This window comes from Aspergillus campestris, assembly GCF_002847485.1.
Source record: "Aspergillus campestris IBT 28561 chromosome Unknown P168scaffold_3, whole genome shotgun sequence".
Taxonomy (NCBI): Eukaryota; Fungi; Ascomycota; class Eurotiomycetes; order Eurotiales; family Aspergillaceae; genus Aspergillus; species Aspergillus campestris.
In genome coordinates, this window is record NW_020194338.1 from 531,929 (window position 1) to 558,308 (window position 26,380).

General features: G+C 52.5%; 6 protein-coding genes across 6 annotated transcripts; 3 read left to right on the top strand and 3 right to left on the bottom strand.

The window, feature by feature from the left end:
- Positions 1–281: 281 nt before the first annotated feature.
- On the bottom strand, positions 282–1,715 carry P168DRAFT_302690 (sedoheptulose-7-phosphate:D-glyceraldehyde-3-phosphate transaldolase TAL1; the record flags this gene model as incomplete). The annotated part of the gene is made up of 4 exons (XM_024838684.1): positions 1,397–1,715; positions 1,182–1,331; positions 578–1,126; positions 282–518 (listed from the first exon to the last, which is right to left on the bottom strand). The coding sequence occupies exons 1-4, from the start codon at positions 1,433–1,435 to the stop codon at positions 282–284; spliced, it is 975 nt and encodes a 324-aa protein (XP_024694921.1). The 5' UTR covers positions 1,436–1,715.
- A 107-nt stretch (positions 1,716–1,822) lies between these two features.
- P168DRAFT_288284 (Beige/BEACH domain protein) lies at positions 1,823–10,467 on the bottom strand. Its single transcript, XM_024836752.1, has 9 exons — positions 10,436–10,467; positions 7,664–10,373; positions 7,250–7,611; positions 3,411–7,197; positions 3,189–3,343; positions 2,830–3,135; positions 2,564–2,776; positions 2,332–2,496; positions 1,823–2,262 (listed from the first exon to the last, which is right to left on the bottom strand). Exons 2-9 carry the CDS (start codon positions 10,161–10,163, stop codon positions 2,233–2,235), a joined length of 7,518 nt encoding a protein of 2,505 aa, XP_024694922.1. The 5' UTR covers positions 10,164–10,373; positions 10,436–10,467; the 3' UTR covers positions 1,823–2,232.
- A 1,212-nt stretch (positions 10,468–11,679) lies between these two features.
- On the top strand, positions 11,680–13,833 carry P168DRAFT_288285 (S8 family peptidase). The gene is made up of 3 exons (XM_024836753.1): positions 11,680–12,256; positions 12,334–13,263; positions 13,321–13,833. The coding sequence occupies exons 1-3, from the start codon at positions 11,888–11,890 to the stop codon at positions 13,495–13,497; spliced, it is 1,476 nt and encodes a 491-aa protein (XP_024694923.1). The 5' UTR covers positions 11,680–11,887; the 3' UTR covers positions 13,498–13,833.
- A 1,109-nt stretch (positions 13,834–14,942) lies between these two features.
- Positions 14,943–16,000, bottom strand: P168DRAFT_288286 (putative ubiquitin conjugating enzyme (UbcC)). Its single transcript, XM_024836754.1, has 3 exons — positions 15,945–16,000; positions 15,710–15,836; positions 14,943–15,639 (listed from the first exon to the last, which is right to left on the bottom strand). The coding sequence occupies exons 1-3, from the start codon at positions 15,990–15,992 to the stop codon at positions 15,149–15,151; spliced, it is 666 nt and encodes a 221-aa protein (XP_024694924.1). The 5' UTR covers positions 15,993–16,000; the 3' UTR covers positions 14,943–15,148.
- A 1,840-nt stretch (positions 16,001–17,840) lies between these two features.
- On the top strand, positions 17,841–23,402 carry P168DRAFT_309375 (putative ABC bile acid transporter). The gene is made up of 2 exons (XM_024839293.1): positions 17,841–18,251; positions 18,331–23,402. Exons 1-2 carry the CDS (start codon positions 18,187–18,189, stop codon positions 23,240–23,242), a joined length of 4,977 nt encoding a protein of 1,658 aa, XP_024694925.1. The 5' UTR covers positions 17,841–18,186; the 3' UTR covers positions 23,243–23,402.
- Positions 23,403–24,994: 1,592 nt separating this feature from the next.
- Positions 24,995–25,795, top strand: P168DRAFT_316345 (uncharacterized protein; the record flags this gene model as incomplete). Its single annotated transcript, XM_024839999.1, has 1 exon — positions 24,995–25,795. One exon carries the CDS (start codon positions 24,995–24,997, stop codon positions 25,793–25,795), a length of 801 nt encoding a protein of 266 aa, XP_024694926.1.
- Positions 25,796–26,380: the final 585 nt, after the last annotated feature.

Consider the following 26,380-nt stretch of genomic DNA (forward strand, 5'->3'; position numbering starts at 1 on the left):
GAAGAGCATAACATACCATAGTGTCAACAGTTATTATTCCATGTCAGAGACAAACACGACACATATCATATCATCTCTGATAGTTTACACTTACTGCTCAGGCATTACACCCCACAGATAATTACAAGTATATAGAATGACACAAATAATTCGTAATTCGTATCTACTATCATCCCAATTTAGGACAAGACAACAACAAAATTTTTACACATCAGGGCATCAAACATGTAGGGTAACAAAGAAGGAATGAAAACAAAAGATAAAGGCAGAAAGAGAGAAAATTATGCCTGGATCTTCTGCTTAAGAATGTTCTTCAAGGTCACCGCATCAGCGGCAAACTTGGAGATACCCTCGCGCAGCTTCTCCACAGCCATGGCCTCCTCGTTGAAGTCGAAGCGGAAGGTCGCCTCGTCGTGCAGGTAGCTGCGCTTGGGGATATCCTGGGAGGCGGCCTGGGCGGCGTCGAGCTTCTTGGGGACGGGGGCGGTGGAGTTGTAGAGGTCCTCGAGGAGGTTGGGCTATTTTACTGTGAGTTTCTTTTTTTTTATGCTTTGGGTGGGGTGAGGGATGAACATACGGAAATAGTCAGATAGTCACAGCCGGCCAACTCGGTGATCTCGCCCGTGTTACGGAACGAAGCACCCATGACGATGGTGTTGTAGCCGTGCTTCTTGTAGTAGTTGTAGATGCTCTCGACGGACTTGACACCGGGGTCCTCCTCAGCGGAGTAGTCACGCTTGTGGGCAGCCTTGTACCAGTCGAGGATACGACCGACGAAGGGCGAGATGAGGTAGGCGCCGGCCTCGGCGCCAGCGATGGCCTGGACGAGGGAGAACATGAGGGTCAGGTTGCAGTTGATGCCGTGCTTGGACTGCAGGACGTGGGCGGCCTGGATGCCCTCCCAGGTGGAGGCGATCTTGATGAGGATGCGCTCCTTGGGGATGCCGATCTGCTTGTAGAGGTCGATGATGTGCAGGGCCTTGTCGATGGAGGCCTGGGTGTCGAAGGAGAAGCGGGCGTCGACCTCGGTGGAGACCTTGCCGGGGATGATCTTCAGGATCTCCTTGCCGAACTGGACGAGGAGGTTATCCAGGGTGGCGTCGACCTGATCGTCGAGGGTTTTGCCCTGTAGACATTATTAGTATGATGGGAACTATGGAGCTCTGAAGAGAGAGATGTACCTCCTTCTTGCCCTTCTCGACGGCGGCCTCGATCAAGCTGGCGTATTCGGGCTTCTTGGAAGCGGCCAGGATGAGGGAGGGGTTGGTGGTGGCATCCTGAGGCTTGTACTTGCCGATGGTGGCGAAGTCACCAGAGTCGCAGACGACGACCTATCTCAATTAGCTTCGTTCTCTTCAAGGAATTAAAGAAAAGTGAGAAAGAAGGTGGGGCATACAGTGCCGCTGGCCTTGAGCTGATCAAGAGAAGAAGACATGGTGGATGAGAAGAGTAATGATTGCGGTCAATCAAAAAGATTACAAGTAGGAAGTAGAGGCGAAAGAAGCGATGGAAGAGAAAGAGAAGAGAGAGTTTGGGGAGAAAGGACAGAACCAGAAGACAGAATGAGGGGAGGGGCGTTGAAATAATAGAGAGAAAGCTGGCCGGAGATGGTGGGGCGACAATGACGCTATGCACTTCTCATCCTTTTTTTCTCAACCCCTCATCTATTTACCACTACAGACAATTTTTCAATTCATACCTTGTCTTTTTTTCTATTTATTCTCCGTTTCTACTATACAATTCAAGTAAAACTGACAGCAATTCCATATTACCGAACTCCCACGATCTAGATCGGTGCAGTGTGCTCCGACTAGCTACCTCTAGCTGGAGAGCTGGACGGTCCACAGCCATCCGGGCTAATCACGTCTCACCGGCAGAAATATAGGAACTACTATTGCCTACTCCTAAACACCCTTTTCTATACCTGACGTTTCTCCCTCGTTGATTCAATTGACTTTCCTTTTCTTTCGATTCATTTCTTCCCCCTTTTCTTGGTTTTATCCGAGTCCCTTCCCCTCTTCCCCCCCTCGTGTCCCGGATTGCGGGGTCCCGGGGGAGTTCGGAGTTGGAAATTGTATGTACGAGTGACCAGACCAGGCCAGATTACATCCATCCCACTTGTAATTGCCCAGATCAATGCATACTCCGTGTTTCACACAGCACATGATGTGGTTCTTCCTTTTCCGTGTAACAACCCTCAAGAATCATGGCACATTCGAATCTGAGGTCATCTCAACGGCGCTGCACACAGCTCCATTCATACTACCCACCACACACATTAGCCTCATCTCCATAATCATATCACAGCACTAGATCAAGAGATAAACTCACCACCCTGCCCGCTTCATCCCCCGTATACACAACATGCGGCAGCGCCAAGATACAGCTAATCCCCGTCGTGATATTCGCCCCGTTGTCGCGGTTACTATCCACGTGGTGCAGCTGGCGGATCATCTCGAGCTCGAATTTTCCGTTGCGGACGGTTTTGCTCCAGATCTGTCACTAGATTAGCATGGATCTTTGGAGGTTGAGGGAATCCCGGGTAAAAGATGAAGGGGCATACGTTGACCACGCCTCGTCGGTGTCCCATGAACAGCAGCTCGCGCTCTTGCCACTCGTTGCCGACGCCCTCGTAGAACACGCACGATAGCACGGGGTCGTCTGTCGTATCCGATGCAGACTGCTCCAGGAGAAGCGCGCCGTTGAGCGTGTATAGGCTGATGCAATTGCCCCGACAGACGACGATCTCCCCCGTCACGTCATTGATCCGTGCGCACTGCCATGATGTTAGAAATTTATCAATATACACAGTTAGAGGGGACAAGCTACCTCGATAGGACCACGCGCAGGAAGCTCCCGAACAAAGCACAGCCGGTTCAAATCCCACAGCATGATCTGCCCGTCCGTAGAGGCAGACAGGAGCGCGCTGAACGATCGTGACACAGCCAGCACCGTGACAGGCGTGCGGTGTCCAAACAGCGATCCCGTGGGCTGCAGATCCACCGATTTGCTCGTCGACGTGAACGTCCACGCTGATACCGTACAGTCTGTCCCTGACGTGATTAGCGTGCGCGAGTCGGCGAAGATCGCACTCGACAGCTGGCCGATGTGTAGGTGTTCGAAGTGGCCGAGGAGCTGTGTGAGTTAGCTATCGTGTAGATCATTAGATGTCGGTCGATGGGTCATACCTTTCGGCTGTCGGCGGAGTAGAACCGGACGCTGCCGTCTGCGAATCCCCACTCCATGTACTTGTCGTAGGCGGGTGGGATATTCAGCCGAAGAGGCGGTGCGCAAAGAAGACGGTCGTGTTTCATCGAGAGCGACGACACTTGCTCTCCAATATCTATCACGGAATTAGTCTACTGCCAAAGAGAAATACAAACATCCCAATTCAAGAAAGGAAAACTAACCAAGAAGCGACAAAGGCTGCTGCGTAAGCGACTCAGCCAGCCGATCCAACCGTGGAATCCTATGGCGCAGGTCCTCTCTCCCCGAATGAGGCCTATTGAAGATCTGATGCGGCGTCTGTCCAAAATTATGGATAATGCCAATCGTAGCGAGTCGCTCGACAGGGTCATCAATGGTATCCACGTCCTTGGCGCCTTGATACGACAGGTGGTGGAAGACATTGACAGCTTCGATGGCAGCGTCGCCCTTCTGCTTGGTGCCAAACACCAGGTCAATCCAGTGGTGCAAGTTCTGCGTCACATGGGGACTTTCCAGCGCCTCGCGGTGCTTCTGGATGAAGACTTTCGGATCGCCCTTGGCCCATGGTGGCAGTTCCACGGCATCGATAGTGGTGGTCATGTTTTGGAGGACACCAAAGTCGTACTTGTTTGAGTTGACGAGGAATTCAGGGAGGTAGAAGAACTCTGGGATCAGCTCTCGCACGTCAGACATGTTCCTGTGCGAAGCAGACTCCCAGGCCTTGCGGATGGAGTAGAAAAGGCGGTCCGCATGGTCGAACGTGCCGCCCTGGAGCAGGAGATAGGACTTGACGAACGGCTGAAGACGAATAAGGTACGAGCTCACAATCATGGCTGAGGAGTAGTGCGTGCCGTAGTGGAACGGCGGGGCGTCGTCGTCGCCCATCTCCGCGAACGCCTTGTACCGTTCCCTGAAGTCAGACTCTCGGTCTAGCGTTTGGCAGCCCATGGGCTTGGACAGGTCGCGAAAGGTCTTGGGGTTGGTCAGGTCCAGCTCTTCGCTGGTATAGTCGGCGAGAACCCAGGGGAAGACGGGGTACTGGGTCAGGTCGTTGAATGTTCTCCCCGCGAGGGTATTGATCAGCATGAGGTAGTGGAAGTTCGAGATCTCTCCCTTGACCCATTTGCGCGTAGCGGGATGCACGGGCGAATGGCCGAACACGCTGGCGAATTTCGACCCCAGCGACTGGGGCTCGTCTTCGGGGCTGCGCAACGTCTCGAATCGCCAGACGTCCTCTGGGCGGGAATGGCCCACGCTGCCAGTTGTTTGAGGCGCTTTGGACGCCAACTGGCTGCAAAGGATGTCCCGCGCTCGTGAGGAGATCAGCGTAAGCAGGTAGCTCGTGCCATCTGTAAAGAAAATCTCGAGAGCCACGTCGCGGAACAGAAACCGTCGTTTGGAGACACTGATCAAGTCGGACCATTTCCAGCTTCTCGTGTCATGCTCCTGCGACTTGCGCTCATTGGACTCCCGCCCCGTGATCATGCGCACATACGGGTCGCGTTCGTCCGCAGGAGCCTGCCAGACGTTCACGATCTCGCCGTCGGATCTCTGGAAGAAGTTGTCCAGGATATAAATATTATCTTTCCCCAAGATCAAGAGACCTTCGCAGGCCTCTAAGCCGATAATTCGAGACATATTGCACACACTATCCACCTGGTCGCCGCGGTGTAGCGTTCTCATGACCTTACGGTTCTTGTCTTCGTAGTCTTCGAGGTCCATCTTCGGGTCATCGATCAGCTCGAAGCTCTCCTCGATGACACTCTTGCTATCCGGACCAACAATGCTCTGCGACTGGCCGTTAGAACTTTCGGCAGTCGTCCCCGTGGGTGTGACAGGGAGGCCATCGTTCCCTGAAGGGCTCAGCTGCGTGTCAATCTTGAAAGTAGGCGGCTCGGATGCTTTTCGCTTGGGCTGGTAATCTTGTCGCTGTCCCGAGTCGTCAGGCACGATGCGGAGTCGCATCCGGCTACGCCCTTCCGTCTGATCAAGACACCATTTCCTTTCTTCATCCTCGGCGAGGACACCGCCGAAGCGTTGCAGGTCTCTCACCAGATGGGAAAAAGCAGTCCACATGAACACGTAGTTGTCTTGTTGATCCTGTAAAGCGCGTTGGTATTTGAGGAATTCAGAGGCCGATATATTCGACTTCCAGTGCGGAAAGGTGGCGTCGTGCCTGCGGGTCACTTCCTCGCTCAGGGAATCAACCTGACACCACTGCTTTAATTTATCCTGGCGCTTAGACAGCCGGCTGCGCGTCAGATTTTCAATATGCGAGTTTTCGTCTCGGACGAATGTATCCCACGATTTTGATAAGATTCCGAAAAACAGCGCCTTCAGATCAGCTTCTTGGTCATCCACCCACTGGAGAAAAGCAGCATCCTCCATGCCAACAAGGGCCTCGAATCCACCGGAGAGACGCTCCTGTAACGGGACTGCCGCGTAGCTCAGAACATGGGTCATCTCAGTCGGCTTTTGCACCAGCATGATCCTGAAAAGACCCGCCGCGGCGAGACGTACGTCGTGGTTTCTGTCGATCAACTTCGTATACAGCAGATAGCATAGTAGTTGTAGATTGTCTGACTGGGGCTCGCCATCAGACAGGAGAACGACTTGCCAGTAAGTCAGGCGATGCAAGAAAGCGATTGCATCCGGCCCCTCCGCCTCGGACAGCCTCAGCAGGACGACGTGAAACAGTGTCGTACGGATGGTGTTAATTGCTTGACTGCAGAGCCGAATGCTTTTGAGGCGGGAGACGTCCGGCCGCTGAAGATATTCTAATATACTGCCTGCAAACTCGAGAGTCGAATTCGCGTTGTCAACAAACCAACCCTCGTACACGGCCTCCCTCAGATGCGTGGCAAGACGGCCAAGGTTGGTGAGTACGCGTGGCTCGGATAAGACTTCAACATTTGAGAACATCACGTCCTGGAGCGTGGTGAGAAGATGTCTCAGCAGCCACGACGTGAAAAATGCTTGGTTTTCCGGGAACCCAGGCGGCGCCTTGAGGTAAAGGCCGAGACCAGAGAACTCTTTCCGCTCCAGCACTTGCTCTGTGAAAACAACAAGGACTAGGTTAAGAACCCCGATAACCTGCGGGCAATCGGTGACCTTGGAAGTGGTTCCACTGGCCTCGAACTGACGGGAACTGAATGTGTGGCGTATACGCGCAGAGGATGGTGGATATTTCGCTCCGTCGGAAGAGATCAGGATGAACGACGACCCACGTCTCAAGGCGTCACCCTCGTCATCACGAGCTCCAGTATGTTCCACCATCGTTGTTTGCAAGTCGCTTGCGCCTCGAGAACGGGGGCGCGCGACCAAGTGCTGGTCATCGAAGCTCAGGTCGCCCATACGGCAGCTCAATTCAACCTCAGCGCCCACGGAATCGGTGCCAGAAACAACAGGATATAGAACATAGAGCAGATGCTGGAGATATTCAGGCCGTGTCGCAAACTCGCGAAAGCTATGCGATCTCATGTGCATCCCCGCAAGAAAATCTATGACAGTCGATAACAATGATAGCTTTTCAGCTGTGGCGGTAACCGGCACATGGGATGACATGGTAGGGGTCCCAGCTTGCGGCGGATGATCGTCTGTCTGTCCTTCAGACCCAGCGGTCTCATCAGCCAGAGCGGCATGTCTCAGGCCGCTTTGCATCATCTCCGTGATGACCGGAAGCATTTCAGGGAAGGCAACAAAGGTCTGATCGCCAGCATAGAACGTCTCCAGCAGGCCCGCTAGGTCGAAAGGCTTCTTGACGCTTATCTTGCCAACATCAACGCCAAAGAAGATAGCGAAGCATATGGGCCAAATGGCCGGGATCCTCCACCACTTCTTCAAGTATTGGCGCATGATTACGTACCCTCCAGACTTCTCAGAGAACTTCTTGCCATAGCCATCGCCATGAGTAACGAGCAACCGGGCCATGATTTTAGTAGCCAAAACCACGATCTCGGGCTCGTCTTCACACATGAGATATAGTAGCCACTGCGCGAGGGTCAGTCCAGCCATCGGGAGAGTAACATTACTTTCAACGAACCTTATTTGTAACTGCCCTGGCAAATTTCTTTATGGGAAGGAGATCATGCGCGGTGCACAGTATAGAACAGAGCATCCGAAGCATTTCTACAGCCACGGTAAGACTGGAGACATATTTCTTTCCATCAGGCGTGTTCGCAGTCTGTCGCGACCCAGCAATAAACCGCATACTCTTCTTCTTCTGCAATCTGCTGGGTTCTTTGTGCTTATGGATGGCATAGGTGATAAACAAGGCCAATGATCGCAGCAAGTCGGCTGACAGGCATCCTTCCAGAAGAGAACCAAAGGCGGTCGTGAAGAGGTGCAGCGAATCCAGTGTAAATTCCTCCCCTTTTAGGGATTCGAGAAGCTTCTTATTAACACCTGCATGTTATCAGCACAAGTTAGACACGACATCAGGCAATCGAAAACGTACGCATACGAGCAAGGCGTTTGGCGTTGAACCGACGGAACTGGCTCTCACTGGAGAAGGTACAGAACTGGGAATAGTACAACTCGATGAGGGGAGCGTTGCCATATCTCCAAACGTCCAGGTCCACCAGCAAGACCCTATACGCCAGCGGATTCGTGATGATGGAGAGGTTCGGTTGCTCAAAATTGTACCCCACGAAACCAAGGGTCAGACGAAGAATCGCAAGCGTCAAATCGGACCGCTCGTTATAGTCAGAAGTCACGCTGGCCGTCCTGGCGGGTGCGGAGTTGCTACCCAAAGGCAAGCCGAGCTTGTCGCGCAATAATGCCGCCAAGATACCGTAGGCATTCTCCTTCTCCATCGCTTCGCTATTCCGCCAGTTGTCTTGGACTGCCTCATACAAAGCTTCCACAGCCAGACGGGTGGTTTCGGGCGTGCGAGCTGCGTGTACCAAGCTCAAATGCACCGCCGCGCATCCTCCGATGCACCAGCTGGCGTCGTCCAGGGAGCGAGGGATTGCAACTACGGGATCGCCCGTCAACACCCCAATTCCATGGGCTTGGGTCAAGGCATCATTGATAGCGGGAGTCGCGCCGTTGACGACCACTGCATTCGCTCCCGCTTTGGTTAGCTGGTGAAGATTCCGAGCTGCCTGCTTGGAAAGACACTTGATGAGGCGAGACTCGTCAACGCCGTTAGAGTCATCATCGTCCAGGACGGACAAGGGAGACACGTTGATCAGGATCGACCCCTCGCGGATCAGGACACTCGCCTTCCGACGAATGGCGGTCACGATATCGGACGACTCTTCTTTTCCAGGATGTAAATGTTCATTACGGAGATTTAGAGCAGCAGACGCCTTGTAAGTCTGGAACGAGCCCAGGCAGTCTTGAAAGTTGCCATAGTATCGTGGGCCGAGATTATAGAAGACGGAGATCATATCATCGCTAAATGCCTCTTCTATCAGAATTGCGTTTGCTAAAGACCATCGTGACGTAGACACTCCCTTTCCCAATCTCATCGCCAAGTCTTGTGGGGTACCGAAGAAGGCCTGGACCCGCGGTGTTCGATGCGTGGCGCTTGGGGCAGGGATACCGGGATACTCAATCCGCTGTTGCTCAACGAATTCACCGTCCACGAACAGGGAAGCACGGGAATAAGATGGCGGCTTGGGCTTTTTGTGTACCACGCAGATGTGGTACCATCGATTGGGTTCAAACACCGTAGACTTGAAACGGACACTTGGACGAGAGCCTCTGATCGAGGTCTGCAGGATAAAATTGCGAGTGTCCTTTTCAAGATATGCCAGCAAAAAGCAGCTTTGGCTCGCATCAAACGCCCCAAACACCGTGGTATGCGTCTCTGTGTCAAACCGATCAAACCGCGCCCATACTGAAAGTGTATACCCCGAGGAGGTTGTCGGGGGAAAAGAGCGGCCCAGCGTCGAGAATTCCAGCGAGCAGTACCCATGCAGCGACAGGTCAAACTGCAGGGCGGGCGGCTCCTTCGACCGTTTCAAAACGTCCACCAAAAGTCTAAGTGCATCAGGCGATTCGTGTGCCTTGCGGTAAAGCGACACCACGTCATCCAAGCTACTTAGTCCCTGGGCGCACAGCAGGCGTGCCAGTTCTTCGTAGAGATCCCTCTCGTCCCGAGGGCGGCCTTCGCTAAGCAGGAGCGGCAGAATGGAGGATAAAATCCCCGTCGCATGCATGACTGTCGTGTTCCTCTGCGACTGCGCGGCCAACTGGCACAGGCACGCCGGGACGGCGAGCCTCTGGACGGGGTATTCCGCCACCGAGTGAGCGGACTGTGTCAACCAAACCCGCACAAATGGGGCCAGAAACTCGGGCACTTCGACCGTTTCCGAGCTCCCCAAATACCGATCGATTTCGGCTCTTATATCTGTGAGAGACCATTCCTGGCTGTCTCGGAACTTTGTCCGAAGGGCCGTAAAGACGCCGGCAGCGGCTTCCTGGCACAGGGCCCCCGCCAAGACGGCACCGTAGAATTGCTCGGTATCATTCTCCGCACCGTTCAATTTCTTTGCTAGGACCTCAAACGCGGCCTCCAGGGCCCGTTGTCCTCCTCCCGCGACCCGAGTCGCGAAATAGCGTTGGTTCGCCGAGTGTTCCTTCAGAGCCTCCCCCAACACCGCCAACACGTCTTTGCACAGCGAAAGCAAACATTTCTTGTTCTCCTGCGAAGGATCATCGGGGGTGTAGAGCTCCGAGACTGTCCGGAGCAGCTTCAGCAAGATCTGGAAACCATGCAGATGGCGAAGGGCCTCCTTGGCCGCGCGGTGGTTGTCGCTATCGATGAAGGTATGGCGGAGGCGGAGCAGACATTCGGTGGCCGCGAGGGCGGCCTGCGCGTCGATGGTGTTTCCGCCCGCAATGGACTGGAGATCATCGAGCAGCGGAGCTAACTCGGCGGTGGGCCGCTCGTTTGACACGACGGAGGAGGACAGGGACGGGGAGGAAGGGGGGGTCGCCTGGTTCATTGCGCCGCAGAAGCTTATCCCCGAGACCCGAACTGATGGCCGGTGACCACCAGGAACCATAAACCTGCACACGGCGGAGTAATGAAGGCGGTCTGCATTGGTATGCGGTGTGGTCACGACTGAATTAGCGGGCGTAATCCGCACACATCGCACAGCCGAAATGGAAGAGGCGACGGGAGAGAGAGAGGAGGTGGGGAGCAACGGTCGCAACTGAGCAGGTCAGAAGATGGATCAGCAATTGCACGACCGTAATGGGGGGGGGAGGGATTGACCAACGAGAAGCAGATGAAGATTTAGGACCGATCTGGGGGAGGTAAACTTAGAATCCTGACCTCCACACCCTCAAGAATGGAGAGTAAAAAAAAAGAATGGGGGTTGGGGTGGTGTGAGATGCCTTGGAAGGTCTTCTGCCGGAGTCACTGGATTCAAGCGGGGACGGTCGGAGAGCAGAGAGCACTATCAGTATCTTACTGGACCTATCTTACTGCCAGTGCCAGACTGCCAGTCGAGTCTATCAGGCACCCAGGCACTCAGGCCAGGTAGACCAACGGGGTTTAGTGGGCCGCATCATCGATTATCAGGTGATGCCCGTGATCCATTCCGGCGTCATTGGTCAACTGGCAGATATCGATAAGCCGGCTTATCTCGTACGGTATTACGCGGTATCGTGTCACAACGCATCCATAGATAGTATCATCCTAGTCTCCGTAGTCCACTTTTGAGTCAGCCGAACAGGCACGGGACTTTTGGGTTGCCTAGGAACTATTCCGTGGATGCGTCTGTAGTCTGAGTCTGGAAGTGTAAGCGGCAGATAGACAGGTAAATTCCTGTGGACCTGATAGACTGACCGATTGTTCCACCTCGGAAGGAATGGTGATCCATTCATCCAACTACGCTCCATCTTACCAAGACGAGAGACCCCCCAGGTACCTGAGCGTGGATGAGGAGAAAGTAGGAGAATGTAGCCTATGACTTCATTTCGGCTGTTGGAGCTCTCTGCATGGTGAGCCAACCACCGGAACATTGGCCAGGGAGGGGATTCCTGGTCACCACGGACAAGGATGGCGTGGCGTTCAGCTGTCTATCTGGTTAGTGGACTAATGATCGGATGTGGATATACTGGGCCCCATCCTTTGCCTCATCGTTGAGGCCGTGCATGGCCTGGAGAATCAGGTTGGTTGTTGACCTACCTTATCTAGCCTATGTAACTGACAGTTGCCGGATTTGACTTCTCTTCTATCTTTCAACAAAATCCAGTCAATTTCTTGACTTCTGTAGATAGAACATAACTCAATGAAAGCTACAAGTTAATCCATCGAGTTCAAGTCCAGCCCATGTCTCTGACCGCGTACCCCAGGTTGGCCCGGAGTGGACAGCGCTAATCTGGAAAGATCGACAACCGGATGGATAGAAAGCTGTGTCATCCGCCCGACTCGTGTAAAATACCGTAATCCGGTTGCATCATTCATCTCCGCCTTCTGCCCTGACCCTTGCCTTACCGCTGGGGATAGCCTACACCCTACCTGCCTACCTCAACTCGCCTCCTCCTCTTCTTCTTCCTCTTCTCCATCCTTTATCCTTCCATCCTCCATCCTCTTTTCCATTCTTATTTCATCCTTCCCCATCTCACTTTTCAAACTCTTCCATCTCTAGCTGTCTTTCCTGCCATCTCCTTTCCTCCCATCCATAACAACTCCCTGCGATCTCCTACCTGGTCGCCTATCATGAAAGCCTTCCTAGGCCTTTCCCTTCTTCCGTTGCTGACGGCGGCAACCCCCGTGGTTGTTGGCTCCATTCACAATGATGCTGCTCCCGTCTTGTCTTCCATCAACGCGAAGGAGGTCCCTGACTCCTACATCGTCGTGTTCAAGAAGCATGTTGACTCGATGTCGGCTTCTGCTCACCAGAGCTGGGTGCAGGACATCCACGACTCGCAGACCTCTCGCTTGGAGCTGAAGAAGAGGTCGCTCTTCGGTCTCGATGATGACCTCTTCTCCGGTTTGAAGAGTACCTTTGATATTGCTGGGTCGTTGATGGGTTACACTGGACACTTCCATGCCGACGTGATCGAACAAGTCCGGAGACATCCTGATGTAAAGCTCCCTCCCTTGCTTCCGGGACATCGTGTCCCCTACCCGTGGCGTTCCTCGTGGCTGACTCAACATTCCAGGTCGATTACATTGAGAAAGATTCCGAAGTCCACACCCTGGATGTCGAAAATGGTGCCCCCTGGGGTCTGGCTCGTATCTCCCACCGTGATAGCCTGAGCTTCGGCTCCTTCAACAAGTACCTGTATGCCGAGGAAGGCGGTGAGGGTGTTGATGCCTACACCATCGACACTGGTATCAACGTCGACCATGCCGACTTTGGCGGCCGTGCCACCTGGGGCAAGACCATCCCCACGGGTGACGAGGACGAGGATGGAAATGGACACGGCACCCACTGCTCTGGAACCATCGCGGGTAAGAAGTATGGCGTCGCTAAGAAGGCCAACATCTTCGCCGTCAAGGTTCTGCGCTCCAGTGGCTCGGGTACCATGTCCGATGTGGTGCAGGGCGTCGAGTGGGCGGCCAACGCTCACCTGAAGCGGGTTGAGGAGGCGAAGAAGGGCAAGGCCAAGGGTTTCAAGGGCAGCGTTGCCAACATGAGTCTTGGTGGCGGTAAGTCGCAGGCGCTCGACGCGGCTGTCAATGCTGCTGTCGACGCTGGCATGCACTTTGCCGTCGCTGCCGGCAACGACAACGCCGACGCTTGCAACTACTCCCCGGCCTCCGCTGAGAACGCCGTGACGGTCGGTGCCTCCACTCTCCAAGATGAGCGGGCGTACTTCTCCAACTATGGCAAGTGCACCGACATCTTCGCCCCCGGTCTGAACATCCTGTCCACCTGGATCGGCAGCAAGCACGCCGTTAACACCATCTCCGGTACCTCGATGGCTTCCCCCCACATTGCCGGTCTGCTGGCCTACTTTGTCTCTCTTCAGCCTTCCAAGGACTCCGCCTTTGCCGTTGCAGAGCTCACCCCGGAGAAGCTGAAGAAGGACATGATCTCCATTGCCACCGAAGGTGCCCTCACGGACATCCCCGAGGACACCCCCAACGTAAGTCATGCCTCCCATTCATCTGTGCGGTTGAATAAAACGCTTACTCCTTCACAGCTCCTCGCCTGGAACGGCGGTGGTTCCGACAACTACAGCGACATCGTTTCGAAGGGTGGCCACAAGGTTTCCTCCATTCAGGACCGCTTCGATGGTCTTGTTGAGAAGGCCGAGAAGCTCCTCACCCAGGAGCTCGGCGCCATCTACAGCGAGATCCAGGATGCCGTGGTTGCATAGATGTGGAATTGATTGTTGGCGATTGCTTTTTCTTTCGTTTTTCTTCATTTATTGCAAGGGAAAGGGATTCGCATACCTACTACCTCTCAACGCCGTTCGACTGCGTCTGGGCTTGTAGGGATGGCGGTGCATTGACTGCACCGACTCTATGATGCGTCACTGTTTTTGCGTTCATGTTTGGTTTTGGTTTGCTCGCCTCTTTTTTCATTTTTACCATAGTATACATGCTCAGAACCAATGTTTGAGACCCGATCTAGAGCTTGCTATCGCGCTATAAACCCAGACTGCCTGCCGACTTGGACAATACGAGTGATTTTCTCTTTCGTTTTTCCCCACTGGATGACGAATCTGCCCGATTCCGAGGTGTCAGCCGGATCTTGCCCCGATTGGAATGGATCTCCGTACCTACCTGGTACCTAGTCACCTACTCTAGTCTCAACAACATGGTTGCACAGCCACATCCCCACCCGGATAAGCACGTAGGAGTCACCTGGACCTGACCACATCCGATGACCAAGAATTAGCTCCACGTGAAAGGAATGTCTATGCCTAGGTAGGTAGGCATGTGTATAGGTAGGCAGGTACCCAGCCTGGTCTCGAGGTTAAACTAGGCAGGCAATGCAGGTAGATGACGACATAATTCTTCACATTGTCTCATGTTACAGCCGAGAGGTAGGCTGGGCCTTGTGAAAAAGAGGAACAACACATGATCTTTATACGTTGGTTGATTGATGGGTATGTTTCACAAGCTTGGCTTGGTTGGGATGGGGTTGTAAACATTAGCTGTTCGTGACAATTGACTGGTTGGGTGACAGTCATGTACTATATACATACATCATGAGATGAAATATTTTGGGTCTTTTACTATGATTATACCTCTAGAGAGATCTACAACACTTTTGATTGATTCATATACTAGTTGAATTTTGTAACAATCATGATGGTTATTTCCTTACGGAAAGAATTTCTATGTCCAGTTCTTTGAAGCATAGGACAGTCTGAATAATAGGAGGAGGCAAGTGGTGGCGCAAGATAGAGTTACTCGTACCTAGGTTGGAAAGAGTTTATTTTGTTATTATTATTATCATTATTTATTAGAGTGATGTTATGTGAACAACCTCGATTACGGTCTTAACTTTCAAGGCTTGTTTGTGTTGTATGTTGCTTTTAACTTATTTTTGGTTATATAGAGAGAGGGAGACTAGAGTCGTCCTTGGTTGCTTTGCTTGGGCGCTGTGCTATTTTGATGGGATGTTATGTATACCACCTACCCTTCTACCTATCACACTTATTGGGGATGTTGAGTCACTGCAGGTGACAAGGGAGTGCCTATCATATGGATATATATCTGAAGTGTTTTTCTGCCCAGTAAGTGATAGTCTAATGTGATGATAGTCATTCTTGATGTAACCAGACCATATCCAACTCAGAATCACTGTCCCTAGATACCATTCTAACGTGCTGAAAGAACTATGCATAGCATATGACAGATAATGATGCTGGATACAGTGGCGAGGTTGATAAAGAAAGAAAGAAAAAGAATATACAGATGATCATGCTTCTGGCTAAGTTCCCCCAGTGCGCCTGCGCTATGCCCAAAATCCAAGATAGTGCTGTACCCCAGCCAAAAAAAAAAGGAGAAAAAAGGGTGTCACGCCCGCTGCCGCTCCTCCTCATCCTCAAAGTCACTACCGCTATCCTGGTCATCCACATCGAGATCCTCATCCGAGTCGCTCCCCCCAAACACATCGTCGTCGGCGTCACTCTCCGCCCAAAAATCCGAATCATCCTTCTCGACCGGCTTCACGGGCTTCGCGGTCGTCTCGTGAGTGGGCATGACGAATCCCGCTGGGATGTCCTTTTTCGAGTCCTCCACATTGCTCCGCACAATCGCCTTGTACTGGTCTGGTTCTTTGCGCAGCATGACGCCTGCGTCGACGTTCGCTGGGGATGACACCTCTGCGTCGTCTAGGAGGGATAGGATTGAGATGAGGACGGATTCGACGCGCTGGGCGGGGGACCATCTCTCTGAGGCGAGTTCCCCTGACATCTCGTCATCCCCTGGGGCGTGGAGAATGGAGATGCACAGTTTGCCGTCGGAGTAGATATTTGGGTGCCAGAGGGGGCGGAGGAAGCGGAATTCTAACGCGAGGAAAACGAGCGGTCAGTACAGCGTGGACACTAGATAGAAAGGACGGGGGGAAGATCGTACCGGGAGGAGAGTATGGGTAGTTCTTGGGGAACTTCATGGACGCCTTGAAGTAGCCCCCGTAGTAGAGAGAATCTGGGTTCAGGACGATGAGCCCGATCGTCCACTGGAAAATGTCTTCCTCGTTGAGCTAGATATGCAGCGGTGGCGTGTTAGACTGTTTTTTCCCCTTTGTTTAAAACCATATTCGACTCGACCAATGTAAAAATCCACCCAAGGAGAAGGCAAAGAAACGTACCTCGATGTTCACCCATGGCTCTTTGGCCAGGGTCTTGTATTCGTTCATGAGAATACGCTCCGTCATGGTGGACTGCGGGGGCGAGGGTTCGTGCCGTTCGAGATGGGGATATGGGCGGCAAGATAGTCGAGGACGGAAGGGATCGTAGGGGATAGTAGGCGAGTACAAAGAAGTAATAAGAAAATGCACTAGCAGACAAAAGAAAACTGCTGGCAAGGCTGAAACGGTGAGTGAAAAGAATCCCCTGTGAGTTGTAGGAGCAAGTGACTGACTGACCGAGAGAGGGGAAAGGAAGATCACCTGGAGACCTTTGATTGCCGCCCTTTTTCTCAGGCCATCCGGTATCCACCTTACTTATCGGTCTCCAACGCGGAACACTCGGGGGCGTGTGGCGTTCACAGGAACAGAGGATTTTTCTGCAAATCACTAATCATGGTCTTCATTTTAGTTCTCTGGGGTTCTTGTTGGTTTGATATGATATTGGTATTAATTTCATTTATTTATGTTTGATATGTAGAAGGGCGTGAGATGTTGTTGTTCCGCTGACAGTTAACACCGTTAACAGCCTTCTCATCAGCCACAGGATGCCGGATGTCGGTTATCAATCATTAATATGAGATATATATTATTAGTATGAGAGACACCTGCAATCGAGTATGGAATATAGAGCACTACGGAGTACGTACCAAAGTAGTGAGTACTATTACCTATACGAGGACCTTGGTTCTTTGATAACATCGCTTGGGACAGCGGCAAACGGTGGGGAGGCAAAGGACGCCTTAAACAAGCCCAGCCAAGTGGACCCGCCTGTGGACATATCTCTCGCTATCATCACTTAGTTTCCTCCTTGGCTTGTCTCCCAAGGAATTTTGACAGTGCTTGCTAGATCCGTCATGGTCTTAGCGGCTACCATTATGCGCTTTATACCTTTTTCATACTACTCTCTCATCCGGTGGAGATGGACACGGCCATTCGAGTCAGACTGGTAGGCTATTCATTAATTCCGAGACAATCTCTTGGAGAGGTTACATCCTTCTCTGAAAACTTTGTCAGGCGGGGTTCCTCTCTGCTATCTCGTATCAGTCATTTGTGGAGTTCATTGCGAGTACGGAGTATACAATCAAGACATGCTAGGACACAAAAGGAAAAGTGTTGCTCCAATGGATCATCAACTGATCATCTCTCTTTCTGACTCACCACGAGGTTCACCGCACATGGACCAGGGCTAAATGCAGAGATCGGTTGCCCCTGTCGAGGAAGAAGTCAACAACCGGTCGGTGTGACTGAAGGGCGTCCTGCATTAAGCACGGACTGGCCCAGCATGTCTTGCATCGAGGACGGTGTTTCCCCGCGCGCGCCATGATTGATTCGCGCGCTCCAGATCCCTGCTGGATTTTTGGACCCATCGGAGGCCGTTTTCGGTTGGTGTGCCAGGCGGAGGAATGTACAGAGATCGATCAATGTGAAGATGCATTCTCGTAATTCCACTTCTGATCCTTGAGTCATTTCTTCCAATAAGTAGTCATATAGTAGCCCTTGATATCAACTAGTCGCTTCATTCCTGCGCTCCCTTTGACTCGATTGTTTGAATAGCAGGATCCTTCATTTAGTAAGATTCTGGTTGACATTGGACACGAATTAACCTGCCCAATCTCGTCGTTCAGCATCTCTATTCCCGCATTAGTGCCATTCAAATCAATATATTCATGATCACAGCCATCAGCCACGGTCTCGTACATTGTGATGTTGTAGTATCCCAGAGATAAGCTAGGTGCTTGGGTCTGGATCCGCGGCGGCGGGCGGGCACTTCTTTCGGACTCCCGCCATCCCGTCTCCACTTTTTCTCTCTCTCTCTCTTCAACCTTTCCGCCTTCCAACTTTCTGTCTGCTTCGTCACTGGACGTCAATCTTTCTTCCTCTTTTCTTAACCACCCTCTCATCCTTCCTGTCGTCCATATGAGGACATGATTCCACTCAATTTTCCATAATTTTTTCCACTGCATCTTATATTTTGCTGTATTTTACTTTTAGAACTTTGTCTTTTTGCCGTTGTCATGCCGGGCTTGTCCTGCGCCTTGCTCCAAAGCATTCAGTAATATAACTGGCTTCGAAGAAGTAAAGGATTGCTTCTTTCGCCCAGGTCACCTGTCATAGCTGTATCACGTCCTCGCCTGTTGGATACTGGACGCATGGTCTTTTGCGAGTTCTATCTATAGGCGACTTCAATCCTTGTTTGTCAGAAATGACACTGGAATGTCATGGCCCCATCTGGGCAATTGATGACCTTTCTAGTTGTTTCCAGCGCAAGTATGCATCTATATTCTACAGTTTCTTCTTTCTATGGATGGCTTTTAGACGGTGGTAGCTAACCGCTGTGAATTCGCAGCTATCTACAGATTGCCCTGCCGCTAGCGGCATGCGCCTTATCGTTACTATCCATCGCGCTCCAAATTTCATATCGGTACTTTGTGTCTCGAAAGCGTGCTTCTTACAAAGTCCTTCTGGACAATGACTCGGAAGATGTCCACTGCAATGGGGTAGGCGAAGAAGACGAAGGGGTCGAGACGGATCCGATGTTGTCAAAAGCCGCGCAGGCGGAGGTGACGCAATTGGAACTGGATCGTCCCCGTGGTGAAGTCACACTGGTGTCTTTGGAGATCGCCGCCCTGGTGGGACAGGTCGCCATCTTCATTGCCATCCTCGTAACCGATAGCTGGGGTCAGAGTGGTAAACTTGCGGCCGTTGCCAGGCTGGTTTCTTGGGGTTATATCTTGTTCCTGGCATTGGTACGGCTGCTTCTCTCCACTTTAGATGTTCACCTGCTGCTTAGATTATGGAATCATACAGCCACGCTGTACGGCTTGCAATGGCTTTTCACGATCTTGGTATTCCGTTCTTCCGTCATTCACCCGGCGTCAAAGCGTGCCATGATCTTTAGCGCCGTCGAATTCTCCCTGAGCAGCGTCCTCCTTCTCATCGCCCTGACGACGCGCAGGGGCAACAAGTCCGTTCTTGTACCTCACGAGGATGGTTTGGAGCCGCCGCGACATCCGACAGCCAGCTTGCTTTCCCTGGCCTCTTTTGCCTGGCTGGATGGCCTGATCATGAAGGGCTATAGGCAGCCATTGGAGCTCGACGATGTTTGGAATCTGACTACGTCGCAGAAGGCTGCCCTCGTCCTCGAGGATTTCCGTCGCAAGCAATATAAAGGGTCGTTGGTATGGAAGCTTCTACGTCATTTCTATGGGACTATTTTATTGCAAGGGGCGTGGACAATGTTCTCGAACATGTTCACTTACCTTCCCACCCTTCTCCTCAAGGCGATCCTCGAATACGTCCAAGATCCAAAGTCAGGCACACCGAATGCGGCCTGGTTGTATGCGATCTTGTTGTTCTGCTCCGGGGCGATTCAGGGCATTGCCGATGGCCAAGCTCTGTGGATCGGACGCAAGTTAGGCGTCAAACTTCGCGCGATCATCATCGGCGAGATCTATGCCAAAGCACTGCGACGGAAAGCCGGTCCATCTGTCGAACCGTCTCAGAAGAAGGACGCAGAGCCGGTCAAGGACAACAAGAAGAGAAGCATCTTATGCTGCGGCCGTAAGAAGAAGAAGGCATCTACCGACCCCGAGAACGAACCCACCACGGCATCATCCGAACCAGCTGAGGAAGCACAGACAGCGAACGTCGGAAAGATCATCAATTTGATGGCTATTGACTCCTTCAAGGTTAGCGAGGTGGGCGCCTACCTCCACTTTCTCTGGGCGAGTGTTCCCGTGCAGGTTATCATTGCTGTCACGCTTCTATATCGACTTCTCGGGTACAGCTCCTTCGCTGGTATTGTTTTGATGGTCCTGATGTTGCCCGTGAACCTTACCATCGCCAAACAGTTCACCAAGGTTCAAAACAGGATCCTGGCAGGTACTGACGCTCGCATCCATTCCACCAATGAAATTCTTCAGAACATCCGGATCATCAAATATTTTGCCTGGGAGCAGCGCTTTGAAGATATAGTTAGCGAGAAACGGAAGGCTGAGTTGAAGGCCTTGCGTTTCCGCTACATCATTTGGTCCACCGCTGCCACGGTCTGGTACGGGACGCCTATTCTTATAACGTTCGCATCATTCTTCCTCTACACGGTGGTCGAGAAAAAGAAGCTCGTTCCGTCGATCGCGTTCCCTGCCCTGTCCATGTTCTCGTTGCTCCGCCTGCCTTTGGATCAGTTGGCCGACATGGTGGCGCATGTGCAAGAGTCCAAGGTCTCGTTGGATCGAGTGGATACTTATCTAAATGAAGAAGAGACCGAAAAGTACCGTCAGCTGGATAATAGCGATGAGCCCGAGCAGCCTCCCAAGATCGCCCTGGATAATGCCACTCTTAGCTGGGGAGGCTCAGCCCAGCAGTACCGGGATGATCCTTCCGCGGACGCCGACACTTTCCGCTTGATCAACATGAATGTATCATTCCCTATTGGCAAGCTCAATGTCATTACTGGGCCTACAGGCTCCGGGAAAACGTCTCTCCTAATGGCGCTTCTTGGCGAAATGAAACTTCTAAAAGGAAAAGTCTACCTGCCCAGCGGCACAGCCACGAGAGCGGAACTGCCAGTGGACCCTCAGACGGGTCTGATAGACAGTATCGCATACTGTGCACAAGAGGCATGGCTTGTCAATGCCACCGTTAAAGAAAATATTGTATTTGCATCCCCATATGACCAGCGCCGCTACGACGCTGTTTTGAAGGCGTGCGCTTTGGAACGCGATCTGGAAATTCTGGATGCGGGTGACCAGACCCTGGTGGGAGAAAAGGGAATCAGTCTTTCGGGCGGGCAGAAGCAGCGTATTTCCCTCGCTCGTGCCGTCTATAGCAGGGCGCGACATCTTCTACTGGATGACTGCCTCAGTGCCGTGGACTCCCACACAGCAAAGCACATCTTTCGCCAGGCTCTTACCGGGCCCTTGATGATCAGTCGCACATGTATCCTTGTCACTCACAATATCGCTCTCACGGTTCCTCAGGCCGACCATGTCGTCGTTCTCGAGAACGGGAAAATTGCCGCCCAAGGCCGTCCCGATGATGTGGCAGCTTCAGGAGCTCTAGGCGAGGAGCTTTTGAAATCGCGGCCCACGTCTAGAGCCAGCTCCCCGCTTGCCTCTCGTGCACCCTCTGAAGTCGACGAGACTGAACACGAGACACCACACGCGAACGGGGATGAGGCTAATGGATCGGCTGGGAAGGATAAAAAGGATAAAAAGGACGGCCCCAATGGACTGACAGAATCGAAAGCCACGGGCAGTATCAAATGGTCAACCGTCGCTATGTATCTTCGTTCGATGGGCTCATGGACTTATTGGGTGTCTGCCATATTTATCTTTTCCTTGCAACAAATCGGGTCGGTATCGACAAACATTTGGATCAAGCAGTGGGCAAATTCGTATCAAACCGAGCAAGTGAGCTCAGATGACACAGGCAACTATGCGGCAATGGCAGATCTCAAGTATCCGTCATTCAACGCGGGTAGTGTCCCACGGACGTCCACGACTTCTCTTCACCTCAATAGCCAGCAATCACCCGATGGCTCGGGCGATGTCAACGTTACGTACTATCTTGGAATCTACGCGCTCCTCGGGATTCTGTACGTTGTGGTCTCGATGGTAAGAGAGGGTGTCCTCTTCTGGGGCTCTCTCCAGGCCTCCAAGATCATCCACAGTCGCCTCTTGCGGGCGGTGATGCATGCCAAGTTCAAGTTTTTCGACTCTACTCCTCTCGGCCAATTGATGAATAGGTTCTCCAAAGACATCGAGTCTGTCGACCAAGACGTTGCACCCGTGGCAATTGGCATGATTCACTGCCTAGCATCTGTCATCATGATTGTGGTGTTGATTTCAGTCATTACACCCGGGTTCCTAATCGCCGGCATCTTCATAACTATGGTTTATGTCGCCCTGGGAGCCGTGTACCTCAACTCCTCTCGGGATCTCAAGCGATTAGAGTCCGTGCAGCGAAGTCCCTTGTATCAACAGTTCGGCGAAACCCTGAACGGTATCGTGACAATCCGCGCGTATGGGGATGGACCAAGATTCATCGTCGACAACCATCGCCGTATCAATGCCTACAACCGGCCTCATATCTATCTCTGGGCGAGCAACCGTTGGCTTGCGCTCCGCGTCGATGTTACAGGAGCTTTGGTTTCCTTCTTCACGGCCGTTTTCGTTCTCACGAACATCGGCAAAATCGATGCGGGTGCTGCAGGTCTGTCCCTGACATACGCTGTAACCTTCACCGAAAATGTGCTCTGGCTGGTCCGGTTATATTCCGAGGTCCAGCAGAACATGAACTCTGTTGAACGTGTGAAAGAGTACCTGGATGTGGAGCAAGAGGCCCCGCCGGTGGTCCCCGACTCCCGACCGCCCGCCGACTGGCCTGCCGACGGAGCGGTTGATTTCATCAACTACACAACTCGTTACCGTGCCGATTTGGAGCCAGTCCTTCGCAACGTTTCTTTCGCCGTGCAACCCGGCGAGAAAGTTGGCATCGTTGGGCGCACAGGCGCCGGCAAGAGTTCCCTTGCGCTGGCCTTATTCCGCGGCCTCGAGGCCGAAAAGGGCCGCATCGTCATCGACGGTGTGGACACCAGCGCTATTGGCCTGAGGGACTTGCGTGAAGCGATCACTATCGTGCCGCAGGATCCCACGTTGTTCACCGGGACCATCCGAAGCAACCTCGACCCGTTCGGAACCTTCACGGACGAGGAGATCTACACCGCGCTCCGCAAAGTCCACCTAATCGGACCCGGCACCTCTGGATCCGCGACCCCTGTGGCAGCAGCCACGCCCAACGAAGACGGGCCCAGCGGCCCCGCAGTCGTGGTCGACAACAAGAACATCTTCCTTAACCTCGAGACGACCGTTTCGGAGTCCGGGTCCAACCTATCGCAAGGCCAGCGCCAGCTCCTCTGTCTCGCGCGGGCTCTCCTCAAGAACCCTAAGGTCCTAATGATGGACGAAGCCACCGCCTCCATCGACTACTCGACGGACGCCCGCATCCAGGAAACCCTCCGCGAGCTCCGCGACAGCACGATCATCACCATCGCCCACCGCCTGCAGACCATCATCGACTACGACAAGGTCCTGGTCCTCGACCACGGCCGCGTCATCGAATACGACCACCCCTGGAACCTGATCAACAAATCGGACGGCCTCTTCCGCAGCATGTGCGCTAACAGCGGCAACATGGATGCCCTCGTGGATGGATCCAGGAAGGCCTGGGAAAACAAACGTCTGGTGGACGATTCATAGTCAGACAGACAGACAGACATACAGAATTTTGTTCACAAATGCATTTGGAGTTGTTGTATATGTATTGTACTCTGTATTTCCCTGTGCTTTCTTTCGTTCTTTCTTATCTCTCTCTCTCTCTCTCTCTCTCTCTCTCTCTCTCTCTCTCTCTCTCTCTCTCTCTCTCTCTCTCTCCCCGTCTTGTCTCCCTATACGTGCCCGTGTCCTAAAACAAGACGCAAAGACTCAAAAGCAAAGTGTTCCTTTTATCATCATCATCGTTCTCATTATATATTGGGAGGCAATCGTGTTTCTACTATCTATCTATATATATCTATTATCTGCAAGGCGGCGTCTTGAAAGGCTTCTCTATATTTCTTTCTTTTATTCTCAAGATGACTCCCCTGCCTTTTTACAGGACATCTATCTAGTATCTAGTATATATGTAGTGTTGAACCATTTCAAGAACGATAAAGGCAGTCTACCAACATGAAGACGAGGCCTGTCATTGTATACCGCAATGCGAACAAGCACTATCTATATACTATATGTTATGTTATGTCATGAGTATCAAGAATCTAGATCTGACGAGCACACTCTCAAGTCATCAGGAGAACGACGGTTCCTAACAAGAAGGGCAAGGGCAAGGGCGAGGGGAAGGGGGAGGAGAGTCCAGCGGAAAATGCCTCCCACAGCGAGGAACCGGTCTGTCCGTGCCTATGATCTAATCAGGTCGAGTCAACTCTTACTTACCCTGAGAGTTTAAACTTAAATCTTTGTGTATGCTATTAGTCAGTACTCCATAATAAAATAGAAATAAAATATACTACAATGATGAATGACCAGACGAGATGAATGAATGAATGAATCCATGATTGTAGATATAGTACTGAGTCAGCTGGTGCTCTTGGCATCATTGACCAGCCCTATTGGGCTTGAAATGGCTCCACATACTAAATCCGGCCGAGGACCCCGCGGAATGAAATAGATGACAGCATCAAGTTCGGGTAGTCGATCGAGTATGTACTTGTTGATTCGGGATAGTGGATGGGGTTGCGTTGGGTGTCTTTTCCCCGAGACCAAGTTACCTAGTGGGGAAGGAAGGAGGAGGAGGACGACACGACAATGACCATCACGAATCGAGCTATGAAAGAGCTCGATGATGAGGACTTGTGGAACAGGAGAGAGGCTTCATTGGTCCAGTTGCTTGTCCGGCGCGGTCGGTCACTCGCGGAAACTTCTCCCCGTGGATCAAACTTAGGCCCATGATATCACGGGTAGCGCTCAATGACTCCGGACCAGTTCGGCAAGTCGCTATCAATGGGCAAGGACACAGCCCCGGGTGACTGGTCGACTCGCACTTTTTAGTCGCTGAGTAAAAAGAAAGTTCATTGTTCCAATGGCAAGCGGGTTGTGGGCCGGCCGGAACGCAGCTTGAATAAGGTTTGTCGTGGATGTGGTGATGCAAAAGATGCCGATAAGCTTTGGGCGTGTCCCTCTGCTCTGGGTGTTTTTGTACTCATCCAAAAATAGTGGTTTTCATCATATGGTTGCATCCGTTCTTTTTGAAACTGGGCGCGAAGTCAAAGCCGCTTGATGCCGTAGAAAGCTATAAGAGGGCATTCTGGCTGGTCGGGGGCTCTGGTGTAAGTTCATTTTGAATTTCGATATACTCCGAGCCTCTGCTTCTTCAGACCCTATCCGAACAGTGAGACCTTGGTCAACCAAATTTACCAAAAAAGAAGACGATAGTTCCCTTTTCATACCTTAAGGATGCGCATCTTCTCTTTCCTGAGCAGTGCCCTGCTTATGGGCGCCGCTGTCGCCCAAGGGTCCGATAGCTGCGCGCCGAAGCCGAGCGACACCCAGGTCGTCAAGTTCAGTTGGGCTCTCGAGTACCTCCTGGAGCGATTCTACTCCCAGCAGCCGCTCAACCAGACTTTCCTGCAGAGTGCCGATAACAGCTCGCACGCCAACTATTTGGCCAACTTCCAAGGCATCCAGCGCCAGAGCCGCCTGGGCCTCCACGCCACAAGGCAAGTCGGGGCCAAGATTCCCGAGTTTGAGGCCCCCAAGTGCAACTTCACCTTCCCCACGGCCAAGGACGGCGAGTCCTGGGTGAAGAGCGCTATGCAATTGGAGAGCAGTGTGTCTGGTGCCTTCATCGGTCTCTCGGCCTACACCCAGTCCCCCGAGGTCTCTTTCCTTCTCGCCCGTCTGGCCGCCGAGCACACCAGCCACGCCTATTACATCGCGACCAACCAGAACGCCACTGTCTTCCAGGCCAACAGCACCACTCTGATTCCCGCCTACACGCCCGACTACGTCCTACAGTCGGGTAGCCAGCCGGGCAAGCTTGGCCAGTACCTCCACAGCTGTGTCACTGCTCCCACGTCGCCGTGCGGCAACTTCACCGTCGGACCTCTCATCGGTTCCTTCGCCGGTCCCTCGTCGGCCGGCATTGTGCCTTCTTCGTCGGCCACGCCGTCGCCTTCTGCGGGCGCGGGCGCGGGCGCGGGGTCGTCGGCCTCACCTTCCGGTTCGCCTTCGGCTTCGGCAAGCCCCAGCTCCTAAGATGCCGTGGACTTGTTCGCGCCACCAATGCATCGAGACAGGCATCTGTCAGGTGCTCTGACCGAGGTGCCTCAATTTCGTGGCCCGGAAAATGGACCACTCCTAATGTAATGTCATTGATCATCCCCGGAATTCGGGATGTTATGTAGTGTAATGTGACGGAATCGGGGGGGATTCATGAACTGAATAATATATAAGACGTTGGAATTGTACATTTCGATATTCTTGAGTTGTGATATTTTGTTGGTAGAATTGATTCTTGATTGAAATTTTGAGGAGCTTTTGGACCTGTAGTTTTGTAACGCTAGGAAATCACTCTCGAGCCGCTGTTGCCATCTTTCTGCTGATCCGGGCCGGAATAAGCAGGCGATCTGATAAATACCCATGTGGAAACGAAACGCAATGATCGAGTGCCTCCTGAATGTACCTCCATACCGTCGGATAAGAGTCGGCCGCCCCTTGATGCAGCATGGACAGTGGATCCTGCTACGATCCCGGCCGTTCCTGACGATATTCCCCGGTATGGCCAATTTGACGCTCGCTGGAGTCTGGGTGGCGAGCGTGTTATGTCCCTCTCATGTCCTA